General features: G+C 46.5%; 1 protein-coding gene across 9 annotated transcripts in view; it reads left to right on the top strand.

Moving 5' to 3' along the window:
* UPF2 (UPF2 regulator of nonsense mediated mRNA decay) overlaps positions 1-15,729 on the top strand; it is a 1,571,752-nt gene that overhangs the window by 458,590 nt on the left and 1,097,433 nt on the right. For all 9 annotated transcript variants that reach the window (XM_085652863.1, XM_085652867.1, XM_085652865.1 and 6 more), the window contains one exon: positions 6,352-6,468. In XM_085652863.1, coding sequence (XP_085508989.1) covers positions 6,352-6,468 — 117 coding nt within the window. The remainder of the gene's footprint in view (positions 1-6,351; positions 6,469-15,729) is intronic.

Below are 15,729 nucleotides of genomic sequence, written 5' to 3'. Positions count from 1 at the left end.
GATGGTGAAACGCTTTTTCAAATGCCCATTTCAGTTGGCCTCATCGTGCAACACGACTACTGACTAGCTAATTTTCCCATCTGCTCTAGTATCAAATGTGCCCAGGGCAGGGGGTGGCATTCCCTAGGTCTGGAGGAAGCCAGTGTTGCATATCAAAGGCGGCAGAAGCTTTGAAGCCCCTGCCCTTGGTATGCTAATTCACTAGCCATCCTGTTGGAGGAGGTGTGATCACCTTCCTCTGGAGCAGGCATAGTTTCTGACCTTAGAGTGTAAGCTCTCACCTGCAGGTGGTCAGATACTTGTCTGTGGTGTCGGGCTGGACAATACCAGTCAGCCAGCACACAGAGACTAGTTGGATTCGGAGGGCACCTCTGAGGTGCCCTCTGGATGCTTTTCAGGACAAATCCGATACTGACACCAGTAAGGATTTGGTAAGGCGAGGTGTTTGATACCAAACCCCATTTTTATCAGCGAATCCATTAACTGTAACTCATATTGACAGTGTCCAGTACATGTAGTTAAAATTGCTCCCTGATCCCTTGTAATATGCTCTACCCTGTTTTCACAATGTGTCGAGGTAGTAAATTGCAGTTTTTGCACCATTACATTTGGTGTTGTAAGCTTATAGCTGACGATTTTTGTATGGCACTTTGCACATCACACTTTTTTGGTACTGCCACTTTATATGGTCTACCTCTTTTTAACAATGTGTATCGAGGTAGTATATTGCAGTTTTTGCACTAATGATCATTGCATTTGCTGCAGTAGGCCTATAGCTGATGTTTCTGTATGGCACTTTGCACATTGCACTTTACCTTTTATAGTACTGCGTTTTTTCTTTCTTTTCTTTTACTTTTCTTTTTTCTTTCTCTCTCTCTCTTGCATCAATGAATCGTGCATATTGTACCGCATATGTCGCACTAGTTTCTTTTTCTTTTTTTTTCTCGATTTGGAATACTTGCCTTAGGAATTTCTACTTATTTAAGTGCTTCTGTACTTTTGGATTGCGTCCATCCTAAGCAGATATTAGTTACTATGAAAGTAAGCTACGGGTTTTCTGAGGCAAGTTATATACTGTAAATATCCCGGGGTTAATATAACTGATATTTTTTTATTCTAGAGGTAATGGGGGGGGGGGAGGACGTGCTTCCGGGTGCCAAGTCAAGGCACCTTGTCATTGGAGGGAGGCTGTGGCGGTGAGGGAAGGGCCACCTCACTCCACAGATAGTTCGGGGTGGGCAGAGGGGGAGGAGGAAGGGGGGTGTGGCATTTAAAAAAATTAGCGTTTGGATAGCAGGCAGACTAGTAATGTTGGGCAACATGATTAAACTTGGAGGCCAGGCTGAAATTGGCAGGGTCTCTTGTCACCAAGGGGCTCTACTTGATTTTGTTGAGAGAGCTGGCACAAATGGAAGATAGTTGGAAGAGAGAATATAATAGTCTTTTTTTGTAAAGTGCTATGTTTGGTCTAAGGGATGACACAGTTGTTGAAGGTAATTTCATGTAATGTGAATGGCTTCTTGAACGCACAAAAAGAAGAGCAATGAATGGCTAGAATCTTTCTCCCCTCAGGTGATTTTCATGCTGGAGACGCATCTTAAATCTAACTCCCCCCCCAACCCCCCAACTTTACTCTCCCTAATAAATATGCCCAAGCATACTTTGCCTCGGCCCAGGCGGCAGTGCGAGGATTGGGTTTTCTTTTATCTTCAGAGTTGGATTAGGAGGTGGGCAAAGTAATTCGGGACGAGGGAGCTAGGTGGTTGTGGGTAGAAGTCTTAGTTAATGGAATAGCTGTCGTCCTGCTTAATTATTATGGTCCAATTGGCGACGACTGTGCGGCCCTGGAACAGGTATATGACCTGCCGGTGAAGTTAATGGAATAGCTGTCGTCCTGCTTAATTGTTATGGTCCAATTGGCGACGACTGTGCGGCCCTGGAACAGGTATATGACCTGCCGGTGAGTGCCCAGGGGCTTATAATTATGGGGGGAGATTTTAACTTAATACAAGATCTACGTTTTGATACCTAAAACAAGGGAAAAAAACAATTAAAACCTAAAACAAACAGGTTCTTAATTATTAAAGAGGATTTTGCTTTATTGGACCCATGGAGGGTAGACCATCCAGGTGCCACTGAGTTTACGTGTTACTCAGCGATATTTAAAACAGCATCCCGTTTGGATTTGTTCTTGATAAGTAATCTGTTCACAAGGGGGTGAATCCTTGATTCTCTCTAATCCATTTTCGGATAATTCCTTAGTATCCTTAATATTACACTTGCCCGCCCCCAGGAGAAAGAGTAATAGGTGGCATTTTGATAAAGCACTGTTATCAGATCATAAATGGATCGATGAAACGTGTGATTTTATAGGGTGGTTCTTCAAGGAGAATGTGAATACGGCTCCAGGTTTTATGGTGTGGGAGGCTTTTAAGGGAACGTTTAGGGGACGGGTGATGGCATATAGAGCTAATCTTTATAAGTTAAGGAAACTTAAGTTTGCTGGACTCCAGGATGCTGTGGAGCGGGCTAGGAAAGAACTTTCAGGGAGGTCAACTGGAGAACAAGAGAAAGGGGTACTTAAGCAGGAAATATTAAGTTCTAAGGAGGAGCTAAAAAGTTTCTTTCTGCTTGAGGAAATTGCTGGAAGTATAGCTGCTCGTCAAAAGGTTTACGAAGAAAGCCAGCATATCGGGAAACTTTTAGCTTGGTCCACAAAAACGCAACAGAGCAAACAGTCCATTCTACAAATTAGACATCCAAGTACTAGGTGCCTGGTGAATGATAAAGACTGAATTGCCAACATTTGTATCACATTTCAGCAAGATATATGCGGAAGTCCAGACAGTTGACCCTCAAGCTCTGGCGGAGTATTTTACGACAGTTCACCTGCCTAAAGTCAACGAGGAGGACTGTGTGCTTTTGAGTGAACCGATTACCATCACATAACTAAGTGAAATCGTTAAAAAAAAAAACAAATGGCAAATGGTAAGGCGAGTGGCAATGATGGGATCCCTATTGAAGTATATAAACTGTTTTTAAATGAACTCACCCCTTTCTTGGTATCATTGTAAAACCAAGTTTTGGCCGGAATGGTAGTTTCAGACAGGTTCAAGGAATCGGTGTGATGATCTCCATACTAAAGAAGGATAAGGACCCTAAAGATCCAAGTTCTTATCGCCCAGTAAGTCTACTAAGCTTCTCATGAAAATCTGGGCAAATAGAATTGCAGGCTGCGCGCATTACTTGGTACATGCAGATCAAACCGGGTTTTTGCCAGATCTATGGCTGCGAATACTTTTTATCTGATTCAAGCCATTGACTATTTCTCTGCTACAAAGGAGGCGGCAGCCATTTTAATGATAGACGCAGAAAAAGCATTCGACCTGGTCGACTGACAGGCCCTCTTCTTTATTTTGGGAGAGTTTGGCTTTCCACGCCATCTGATAGAGAATCTGTAGGGGAGCCATTGCAAAAATTATTATAAATTATGGGGAGGCGGGAGATGTAGTAATAAGGCGGGGTACTAGGCAGGGATGCCCCCTCTCCCCCCTTCTGTTCTCACTCTTTATTGAGCCATTAGCAATAAACATCCGCTCAAACATACTAATCCAAGCTCCCCTATTAAAATGGGCCAAAATAAAGCTGTTTGCTGATTATCTGATCCTGTACCTGAATCTAGAGAAATCAAACATTCAGAGAGCATTGGGAGAAATCCAGGCGTTTACAGAATTGGGGGGTTACAGGGTCAACCAATCTAAAACAAAGCTTCTTTTATTTAATGCACCAGGAATGGAGCTGCCGGAAGGGCTGACATTTTTACCTTCTAATCCCATTAGATATCTGGGCCTGTATGTGACAGTGGACGTTGTAAAACTTTTTCACCTGAATTATGGTAGAACACTTAACAAAATAAAAAGTCTGTGGGAAAGATGGGCATTATTGCCCTTGTCAATAATAGGTCGATTTTCGCTGATAAAAATGTCGATTCTTCCTTTGTTGTTATTTTTATTTTTAAATCTTCCTTTAAAGATTCCAATTTCGTACTTTAATGAAGTCGATAAGGCGTTTCGGGAGTTCTATTCGAACTAATCTATCTATTTTACAATTGGATGTAGACCAGGGAGGTCTTGCAGTACCTCATTTAGCTACTTATTACCAAGCTGCATTACTTAGCTTAACAACTCAGCTTCTGTCCCCTTCTTCGAAGTTTGATAATTTTGTATTTAATCCTTTGCTAAAGGAGAGTGCTATTAAATTACCAACATTCTTGCGCACTGCAAAGTTACCAAAAACAAGAAGATATAAGGCTGTGAATATAATATTAAACCGCATTCAGCGATTCAACAAAAATGATATTATTCCATCATGTCATGCATATTCCTCTCTTTGACTGTGAGGTATGGGGCCTCAAACTCCCACAAAGCGGGGTACAGCCTTACATTCTGTTGGGTTTTCGTAAATTGGGCTACTTTTATAATGGTACTAATCAGATGACGTGGGAGGCTTTTGTGACACAATTTGAAATGCAGAGCCGTGACCTCTGGCTAAGTTTTAGGCAGATATCATGCTTTCTCCGAACTAACTTTGGAGGAATCAGTGAGAGTACTATAGTAATTTTAAAAGCTGCCTTTGAGTCACTTATCGGGTATTGGCAACTGGTACAAGGTATTAAGTCAGGAGAAGAACAAGAACCTCATTGAATTAATGCTCCCAAAAATTGCTCAGGAAACAAACTGCAGGTTTAGTAGACAGGAATGGCTACGAGTCTGTGAGCTTGGCCACAGGGCATTAAGAGCAGCCAATTTTCAAAGGATGTCCTTCCTCTCTAGATGGGTGGCCTATTACACTCCCTCCAGGCTCCATAACTGGTTCCCCACGCTACCGAATGATTGTTTCAGATGCAATTTGCCAGAGGCAGGGGACTGGACACATATATTTTTCACTTGTCCAAGATTACAACACTTTTGGGATGAGGTTTTTAGGTTTATCGGTAAATGTGTTTCATTAGATATCCTTCCATGTGCATCGCTGGCGCAATTTGGCTTCTCCTATGTAATTGATCAGCTTTCATTATACGAGCAATTTTTCGTTTCCCTAGCCATAGCAGTAGCTAGATCTTTAATTCTACAAAATTGGAGATCTCAGAAATTACCTACAATGGCCACAATTGATGGAGAGGACATACACATTTGAGGAGGCTTACGCGAAGAGGATAGGGGCGGTGCAGAGATTCGGGATGACAAGGAAGGGCTATGTTGCAATCACACCTATAAATGATACTATGTGGCTTATCTGTGGGGAATTTCCAGGTGAAGGTTGTAATCATATAGGTTGCTAAGCTAGGGGTCATATGCGATCACAGATGTGATGGTTAGAATGCTGGTTTTATGCATCATGTAAAAAGTGGCATGAATCTGTCGTCTTTAACTGTGCATTTTATATGCAATAGCTTTCATCTTCTTTGCCTCTTAGTATTTTTTGTGTATCATATTTATCATGCATTAATGGATTATGAAATGTGTTAAACTTATTGTCTATTATATGTGATTGGAGAGTCTGCAAACTTGTCTGTACTATGTTTGTCTTCTACGCTCAATTAAAAAAGAAGCTGCATCCTTGACCTTGTGCATACTCTATTAATATGCCAGACTAGCCAAGGAGGGTGTCATACTGTGATCTGGTCTGCTTGTCTCTGTGCCTTCCTGTTAGGGGTGAACCCTCTCACACAGTAACAGACAGGTTCTGCTTCTGAACCTTCAGAGCCTCCACCTTCATACCTGGTGATTGAACTGGGCAGTCTGAGCTCTTTTAACCTAGTCGTAGAAATTGTGGGCATTATTTTGTCCACTTCATGTATTACTAGATGTGGGTCCAATGCTCCCTGCAACCAAGCTACACCTGACTGAAGAGCCCCAATCAGGGGAAAACCAGAGTTGGGCTGCTTATATTCTGGTTCATGTAGGACATTATCTGGCAGTTTGGGCAGGACTGTTGTTTTTGGAGCAGGGTCAAGACTGATTTACATACGGCTGGGGCCAAACTGAGGTGGCATTGTGGGTGAAAAAAGATGGACTGGAGTGCAGCCTGAGTGATGGCCAGTGCTTGAGACTAATTCAAGCATTACATCCATCCCTTTGTTGTTGTTACTCTAAGCTGGGGCACCACCTTTCCATGTGAGAGAGCTATTTCAAGATTCTGATAGCTAGAGGGATTTGAAAGTTGAGGTTCCTGCAGGTAAATAGATTAGCCACCATAAAGATCATTATCAAAGCGAAGTAACATATTCATTTGGATGCTGTTCGCTTAGGTTAGTGTTTGATAAATAATTAATTTTCTAATATCATGCAGATGCTCCTGTCTGACTTCTCTCATCACCATATTGAAATGGCATGCACCTTACTTGAAACTTGTGGAAGATTCCTTTTTCGATCCCCTGATTCACACTTAAGGACCAGTGTTCTTTTGGTAAGTGATTAAAGATGGCTTTTTTTGTTTTGTTATGAGGTTCTGTAATTTTTGTTTTTGATTTCGGGAAGATAACATTATTTGGGAGTATAATTGCAGAAAAATACTCGTGTGCGCAACTATGCATATGGGCTTTCTATAATGCGAACCTAGTGAAAACGAGGCAGAGCAATGTACATGGTCAAAGACAAGCATAAAGTCCACGATTAATAGGAGAGATAACTGGGTTGTGATAGCTAATGCGTTGTGATGTAGTATTGGTGAGATTTAGAGGCGAGTCTTCAACAGTTGCCTAATTTGGAGAAGCATTGGGGTGGTCCTAATGCATACAAGGATGTTTTTTCAGATCATGGGTGCATAGATTAGGCTGACGGGCCTGTATGATTTATTTAGCTTATGTATGAGTATGGTATTACTATAGTGCGAGCACTGTACAGGGTCGAAGGCCAACATAAAGTCATTGAGTCATAGAAAAGATAGCTGAAATTGGACAGTTTTTGCACAGTGAAGTAATGGTCTTCAAAGAGGTGACTATTCAACTCTAAATTGGAGCAGCGTTCGGGCAGTCATGATGGATACGGGTATGTTGTTCCAGATCTTGGGTGCATATATGGAGGTGTGCTGCTTTGAATGTGACAAATAGCACCAGGGGAGGGAAGGCAATGGAGTTCCATCAGGGTGGGGATGATGTGATCCTATTTCTTCGGGCCCTGAATGAGACCTACTGCTACGTGTAGGATGCCCCTAAGGGGTGCCAGTGTGGTAATGGGAGAGGCCATGCAATAGGTTTTACCACCATTCAAACGAAAGAGTATGAAGTTTTGAACAGCTTTTCTAAAGTCACTTTCTGGAAGAAAGGGTTTGACTTTCTTTAGACGAGAGAGTTGGTACTAGACCGTCTTTGTTATGTTTGAGCTTGACAATGTTTTCCTTGTGTGTGAGCTTGGGTTCCTGGGTGAATCCAAGTGACCTGGCATTTAGTGAATGTCTGGGTTTGATGTGGTCACATTTCATATCATTGAGCTGGGTTTGTGCTGTATCTTGTTGGTTGTTCTTGGCAAATTACAGGAGTTCTGTGTTGGTTGGGTTGAGCTTCAGGTCGGCGCTGGACATCAGGTCCATATCATTGATCAAGGTTTGCACTATATCTTGTTGGTTGATCTTTGCAAATAAATGGAACTCGCTCTGTTGGGGTGAGTTTTAGGTATGTGCTAGACTTCAGGTCTAGATGATGTGCAAGCAGTGTTTGCGACATTGAATATCTGAAGCTAAGGTGACTTTAAAGGAGAGTTATGTGTTATCGGCCTACTGGTGAATCTTGATACTTTTATATGTGAGTAGAGCTGCGATAGGCTCCATGTAACGGTTGAAGGTGACAGGAGTTAGTATGAAATCCTTGGGAACTCCACTGATCTTTCGGCACCTGTAAGTGTACATGAGAACAAATTGGAGTTGGCTGGAAAGGTAGGAGGAGAACCACTGAAGTACATTTCTGATGAATCACATTTGAGACTTCAGGGTGCTTATGAGGTTGGGATGGTTGACTGTTTCGCAGGTAGCTGAATGTACAGCAATATCAGTTCTGCATTATTTTTGTCATCCGAACAGTGGTGAAAATATGACGCCTCCTGTATAATTTGTTGTACAGGCTGAATTTCTGTAGAGCGTAAGCAGTTTTTGTAATGAGGAATACGGCAAATGCATTGGGAGTTTGTTACAAACGTGTAAATGTTATCATACAACAGTTTAAATGCTTAACAGTGATCTAGATATTTATGTACCGGTTTTTGTTCCCCTTTGTCTCAGGGCCTTTTTAAAAAAAAAATGTTTAAATAAACATTGGGTTGGCAAAATAAACTGTGCAGTACAAGCAAAAAAGTGCATTCTAAATGTGTCCGACAATATTGATCATAACAATCACTCAAACCCACAATAATCCATAATTTGCCCCAGATTGTATTTTACCTTTGGGGGCAGCAACTTGTCATAGATTGGTTCCTCCAGCTTCGTGCACCAATCCATGGCAGCTGACCAAGCAGCTAAGGGGGGGGGGGGGGGGGGGGGGGTGGGGGGAGAGGATCAGCAGAGTTCCAAGCAAGGGCAATGCCCCTTTTGGTGCCCAGCCAAATCAGGAACAATCTTCCCCCATTTTCCCCCATCCTCTCATGTTTTCTAAGAGGCCCAACCTGCTATTCGAGGGGAGCTGTCAATGAGGCTCTCGAAAATCCGAGAGAGGGAAGTAAAAATAACAGCCCAATACTTCATAATCAGTACATTTCTAGACTACATGGAAAAACATTAGTGCTCCCCTTGGAGCAACTGAAGCACACAAGTGACTTGTACCCGCTATAGAGGTTTCAGGTAGGTAATGTGCAGGTATTTTATTTGGATCACCCAAAGCCTCGAGGAGATCTCTAGCAACAGTGGTAACATCTTATCTTCTCTCCAGTCTCTGTCGTCTAGGGGACCCACCCACAACTTCCATTTTGCTTTGAGTGGGTGTAGAAAAGTACCGCTTTTTAGGTCGAGCTTAGAGCTGCGGGCACACGCTGCTCTGAGACTTTTAGTAAGGGGCTTCAGAAAGCTCACCACCCGCTCGTGTGTGTGTGTGGCCTATTGCTTGCGGTTACCCGCACCAGCGCCATATGTTTTGTATTATCGTGCCCAGACACGGGCGCGATAATTCAATACATGTGGCCTGGGCCTCACGCGCGCCACTTGCGGGACGCTCTGTCATCATTTCTCATTAAGCGCATCACTCGCGCGCACCACTCGCAGGACGCTGCATTCCTTGTTTCAGTGTAGCTCCGACCGCGGACGGATGGTGGGCAGCAACCTCTTGATTACTTCATCGATTTATATATGCACAGATGCTCTACGCGTGGGCTCCTCGCACACAGGGCCAGGCTGCCTCTCCTCGGAGTAGCCTGTGCTTCAGTCAGTCTCTTCCCGAAACGGCTCTAGTCTGACAGCTGCCAGGGTTATCACTGCACGACAATCACCCTGCACACTGCCAGCGCATCTTTGTGCTGTGGCAGTTCGCGTCCTTAGATTGTCCTTTTGCAGTATCCTCTCCCTCAGTGCTGTCAGTGTTTTTGTCCTGTTGCTGCTGTCAAACACTAGCTTCTGCACACTGTGGCTCTGCAGTGCTTTGTCTGACTTGCCACTCTGTCCCCAGGCTATACACTGCCCTCACCGTGTACTCTCCCTTTCGTACTCTGCAGTCTCTCTCACTGTGCAGAGCGGTCTGCATGTGCTCCTCCTGTCCAACACTCACTCGGCGCAGTTCTTCTCTCACCCGCACTATTTACAAGTCAATGAGGGCTTCTCTTGATTAACTTATTTAGATGGCAGTCTGTATTCCACGCGCTGTATCAGGCGCCATGCTTCATTTTACTCTCTATCGTACCGTCTCTCCCGAGCAAGCAGCGCAATTGCTGCGTGCCTTCAGTTGATCACGATGGGTCTAGTCTTTTCTTCTCGAAGCACCTGGTCCATTAACAGTTGCCCGCGTTTTTCTCAAGATCGATGGGATAGATACCTCAATGCTTTAAACGCTCGAGATTGCACTACGCCGTGGTCTGCGGGTCACGAAGTGTTGATCTCAATAAGACAGCTCAGCTTTTCATCCTTGTTTGGTCAGGGTGTCGAGTAGCATCCCAAGGCCATAGTAACCCCTCCAAGAAACGGAACAAGTGGCTTTTGAAGATAATCCGTTTTATTAATACCGCTGCTCCCTGCCGGCACTTCGGTCTTCTACCGTGTCTCGCGCTGTGCCAGTCTCTTCTGCTTATCTTTGCGTACCTATTGTGTGCCTCACCTGACGTTTTCACCCTGTACGGTCTCTATCTTCACTGTGCGCCTGCTGTCACGGTCATCAACACACTTGCCTCCTCTGCAGTCTCTCTCTGTTTTTATTGTGCATTTCTACGTTTCCAGCTTTACTACGGCCCAAGGCCCATCACCATTTATTCAACAACTCTTAAGCGCAGTCTGTGCCTTCCTTCCAATTAAGTTTCACCTATGTTTGCCATGGACAGCGTCACCCCTTGCGTATTAACAAGCATTGGCATAGCCAATAGGTCTCGCCTTTGGGACCTTATAAGTGTTTAGCCATGCAACACTTGATGTTGCACCAAGGATATTGTGCTGAATAACTGAACACTTATAAGGTTCCAAATGCGAGACCTATTGGCTATGCCAATGCTTAGTGATATGGTTGCCCTAACTTTTTGCCTGGTATTTGTTGTGATTTTGACTGGAGGTGCACTGGGCTCCTGCTAACCAGGTCACCAGTGCTAAAATTCTTTCAGAAAACTGTACAATTGTTTCCCCAAATGGCCAAACCTTTATCACTCCCTGCAAGTCCCTAGTAAATGGTACCCCTGGAACCTAGGGTAAAGAGGGTCCTTGAGGGCTGCAGCACAAGTTTTGTCACTCTAAGGGACCCCTCATCAAACACATACAGACTGCCACTGTGAGCAGCATGTCTTAGTACAGACAAAAGTGGAAACATGACATGGCCTCACATCCCTCTGTGCCAGACAACAGACACTGCATGCAGTATAGGTTAATCTGATAGAGACTTTGTTGAATATTCCTTACCTTAGGATTTCCCCCAATCGTCAGTCTGGATCTGGAAATTTCTCTTCAGCAGTACCCCTGCGCGTCGTTAAGTGGCATTGGTCAGCTCTGCGTCCGTCGCCTGCATTTTGGGCGCCAGGATGACATTGCAGGATCTACATAGATGCTGCCCATGCGCGCTGATGTCAGTTCTTTCTTTTTCAGTGCTAGCCTAAGTGCACATCCGGAGAATACTACCCCTTAGCTCTTTTTTTGGCTTGTCTTTTTTGACTTTTGTCGACTTCTTTTTCGAGTTCCAAACTCCTGGTGCCTCGGGTGATGTCCCAACGTAAGTCCGGTTTCAAGCCGTGCTCCTCCTGTCATCAGGTGATGCCTGTGACGGATCAGCACCTCATGTGCCTTTCGTGTCTGGAGCGCGACCACGACCTTAATTTATGCTCCGAGTGCCGGGCCATAATCCCAAAGGCTTTACGGGAGCCAAGCCAAGCGCTTGGCTCATTGTCACTCCCGTTCTCGTTCAAGAGGAAGGTCTCTAATGGTTGCAGAGCCCAGGCTCATCGTTCCCCCTCAAAGTCGTCTGGAAGGTGTTCGGGTAAGTCGGGAAAACACAAGTTGAAGAAGCAAAGGCGTTCTTCGACTTCTCCCCATCGGTCAGCCAACACAATGCAGGATTGAGTATCGTCGCTCGAAGGCTCCGTCTCCGGCGCCTACTTTTGCGACGACTCCCGCCTCCCTGCTTTCCTGGGAGTCAAAGCATCTCCTGCCCAAATCCTGTTATGCTCTGTACCTCATTTTTGGGTAGCCCAGCTCTGCTGGTGCTCTTTTGGGGCCCTGCAGAGTGGGGTTGGGGGCCCTGGGCCTTCAATGCCGGTGACTGCGGCCCCGGAGGGCCTCTGTGGATCCAAGCCTGGATCCGAATAGAAGCCGGTCAATCTCACTTGACCTTCCCCTAAGTCGATCCTGATGACCTCGCTCCCACGCTAACCATGCCCATCTCCGAAGTGGCCACGGAGCCAGACCGATGTCGGTTCTGATGCCGGAAAGGACTTTTGTCCCGGTGTTAATTCCTGGCTTTCCTTTTGGGCCAGAAGGTGAGGAAGTCGACTAGGAGGGGTCGCTGGACCCTTGACTGACCAGCTTGAAGAACCGGACTGGCAAATGGACACAACCCCTGATGCTGGCTTGCTCTCTCCCCATACCATGGGTACGGAGAAGGGAGCTTCCTATGCTGTGGTGGTGAGGAGGGCAGCAGAGGTCCATGGCCTCAAACTCCCTACGGTGGCAGAGATGCTTCAGCCTGCAGCTTCCTCTTCTGAACTCCTTTTGCCATTCAATGAATCCCTCACGGATGTCTTTCTGGGCACTTGGTCCAAGCCCAGCAGGGGCTCCTGTAGATAGGATTATTCCCCACCGGCGGCTCCGGGTGACCATTGTTCCTGACCCAACACCCTCCCCCGAGAGCTTGGTCGTCCAAGCCTCCTCATCGAAAGGCATATTCCCTTCTGCTCCTCCAGATAGGGAATCCAAGAAGCTGGACCACATTAGACAGAGGATGGTATCTTCCTCTAGCTTGGCATTGCGGTGGGTGAATACTGCTTGCCTCTTGGGTCGATACTCCCATACTATCTGGGATACGGTTGCATAGGTGCTGCCTTGGTGCCCGGAGGAGGCCCGGGCCATTCTGTCTCGAACAGTTACAGACGGGAGAGACGCAGCCAAATTTCCCATACGATGTAGACTGGATACTACTGACTGACTGGTCAGAACCATTGCCATGTCAGTAGCTCTTAGAAGCTATGCCTGATTGTGGACTTCTGATTTCTCGGGGGATGTCCAGCCTTCCTTAATGGACATACCCTTTGATGACATTCGTCTCTTCGGCGACCAGGCAGACTCAGCGATTGATCGCTGCAAGGCTTCTCGCACTACGGCTAGATCCTTGGATCTCAGAGTTACCTTCCATCCACCTCAGTCTACCTTTCGCCCCATTCACGGCTACGGAAGGGGTGCCCAGCCACGTCTTGTCCAGCCCAGCCACCGAGTCATGCAAGCTGTGCAGCCTCTGCGTGTCCGCATACGTGGCACCCAGCGTCCTCATAGGTCAGGGAGCCAGGGGGCGCGCCAGTCCACCCTTCCCCCCCCCCCCTGCCACCGCCTCCAAACCTTTCTAGTCAGATGTTGCAAGCCTATCACCTGCCAGTCGTAAGCAGAATTCACCATCACCTCCTCCGCTGGCAATCCATCCCGTCGGACAGGTGGGTTCTGCAGATAGTTTGATGGGGCTACTCCCTCCCCTTCGAGACTACCCCACCTTCCATGCCACCCTTTTATGATCGCATTTTGAAGGATCATTTGGGACTTTTTCGCAAGGAGGTTTCTGCTCTCTTGGCCATGGGATCCTGAGAGAGGATCCCTGTGCCAGAAATAGGTTGTGGTTGCTATTCCCGCTACTTCCTGCTACCCAAAAAGGACAAAGACTTGCGTCCTAGCCTAGGCCTCCATACCCTTAACTTCCTCCTCCAGAAGGAGAAGTTCAAAATGCTCACCCTAGCCCAAGTTCAGGCTGCACTGGAACTAGGAGACTGGATGGTGGCGTTAGATTTGCATGACGCTTATTTCCATATCCCGATCCTGCCAGCCCTTCGGTTCTCTATGGGCCACGAGCATTTTCAATTCGCTGTGCCCCCCTTGGACCTTACCAGTGCCCTTTGGGCGTTCACAAAATGGTGATTGCGGTGGTCGCAGCTCATCTGCGCAGATCAGGGGTTCCAGTCTTTCCCTATTTCGATGACTGGCAGTTAAAGGCGGGCTTGCTGCAGGCTGTTGCCTCCCACCTCCAGACTACGGCGAAGCTTCTTCATTCGCTGGGGTTCACTATCAGCGTGCCGAAGTCACACCTGACACCCTCTCAGACGCTCCTTTTCATCGGAGCTATTCTGGTCACAATGCTGTTTCGGGCCTATCTTCCTGAGCAACGAGTCCGGGATATACGGGCTATGATACCGATGTTTCAGGCTCTATCCCGAATTTCGGTGAGAATGACACTGAAGCTTCTGGGCATTATGGCCTCCAGCATCCTGCCGGTGGATCATGCCAGATGGTGTATACAGGCTCTGCATTGGCTCCATTAAGTTCCAGTGGGCTCATCAGGGGAACCTTTACGACTACGTCCAGATCTTGGAGGAAACTGCAGTGGTTGATAAGTAACCAAGATTGGGTTAGAGGGAGATCTCTCCCGTGTAGGAAAGCAGGATCTGCTTTCATGGTTACCCCCACTTTTTGCTTATGTCATACTGTTTTCTGACGGGGATCCTGCTAATCAGGACCCAGTCACTGTGCTATCTCCCTAAATTTGACTATTGTAAGTACTTTGGTACCTTTCCAATTGGCTGTTGATGTACCCTTCTAAGTCCCTATTATATGGTACTAAGGTACCCAGGACATAGGTACACCAGGGGTCTCCCATGGGCTGCTGCAAGCATTATGCCACCCATGAGAGACCGCTCAAACTGTGACTACAGGCCTGCCATTGCAGCCTGTGTGAGCTTGTGCTACCTCCACTCTCAACACACACAAGTGTCCTTATATCTGAAGTTACTGCACTTAAAAACCTATAAGTCATATCTAAGGCAGGTCTTTCAATCCTGAAAGCAGGGTGCTTGGTTTTAAGTGTGAGGGTGCTCTGCATGAGCAAGACACACCTTACAAGGCCAGGAGTCGGTTCTCCAGGCTTTGTAAGTGCGGTCAGCCATTTTGATACATATAGTGGACATCAAATCAATTACGAGATGTATAACTATATATAGTCTGTAGTGAAACTGGTCATGTTTGGTATCAAACATTTCAGAATCCCACCCCAACACCGATTCCAGGGTAGGATCCCATGTACTGGGGGCCCTCCCCTAGATAGTCCCCTGTATTCCTGGTGGCAGCCTTTGAGGGTCTGACAGAAAGCTAGTGCTGCTGCCGACCACAGACATGATTCTGCCCTCCTGCTGTTGAGCTGAGTTCAAGCAGGGGAGGTAGAACATGGAGGTGTGATAACCTCCCAGACAGGATTTAGTGTATTGGGATGGAGTGGGGGCATTTGCCAGCGCCACCAGACTGCTATGCAGAGCACATTTGGTGCCCTCATTGCATACTTCAGTTGGAACCAGTTCAGGGTGCCGTTCGCTCCCGCTCTGGCGCGAACCTGAACGAAGGACATTGGAGTATCCTCCCCTCTGTCCAGCTCCTGCTCTGGGAGGGATCCCTGAATCGTTCCAACCCTTTCCCTAGGGGGTACTTAAGAGCTTACCTGGGAGTGGCTCTTCAGATTTGTCGTGGGACAAGATTCAGATCCGAAACAACTTTGATTTCTACTGTCTGGGCACTTTGGACTTAGGAACCGAGACTGCACCAGGTAAGACTCCTGCGGCTCCTAGTCTTGTAGTCCTGCCAGTCTTCTGCGTCATCTGTGCCTGTGCTTCATCCAGGTTCTTCTCCAGGCCTGTGGGCATCAAAGACACCCGAAGGAATCACCCTTGGAGTGAAGGAGTCATTCACCTGCATCTGCAGGCGCCACAACTAAGCTGACCGTTCTGCTGCTCCTGACTTCCCACGGACTCAGAAGGGCTCAGCAACACAGGTGGTGGTTCTGCAGCTCCCTTGAGGCATGCACTATCTTCTCAGAATGTT

This window comes from Triturus cristatus, chromosome 4_1, assembly GCF_964204655.1.
Source record: "Triturus cristatus chromosome 4_1, aTriCri1.1, whole genome shotgun sequence".
In the NCBI taxonomy this organism is placed as follows: Eukaryota; Metazoa; Chordata; class Amphibia; order Caudata; family Salamandridae; genus Triturus; species Triturus cristatus.
The sequence above is the reverse complement of the archived record's forward strand: the minus strand, read 5'-3'. Positions and strand labels throughout refer to the sequence as shown.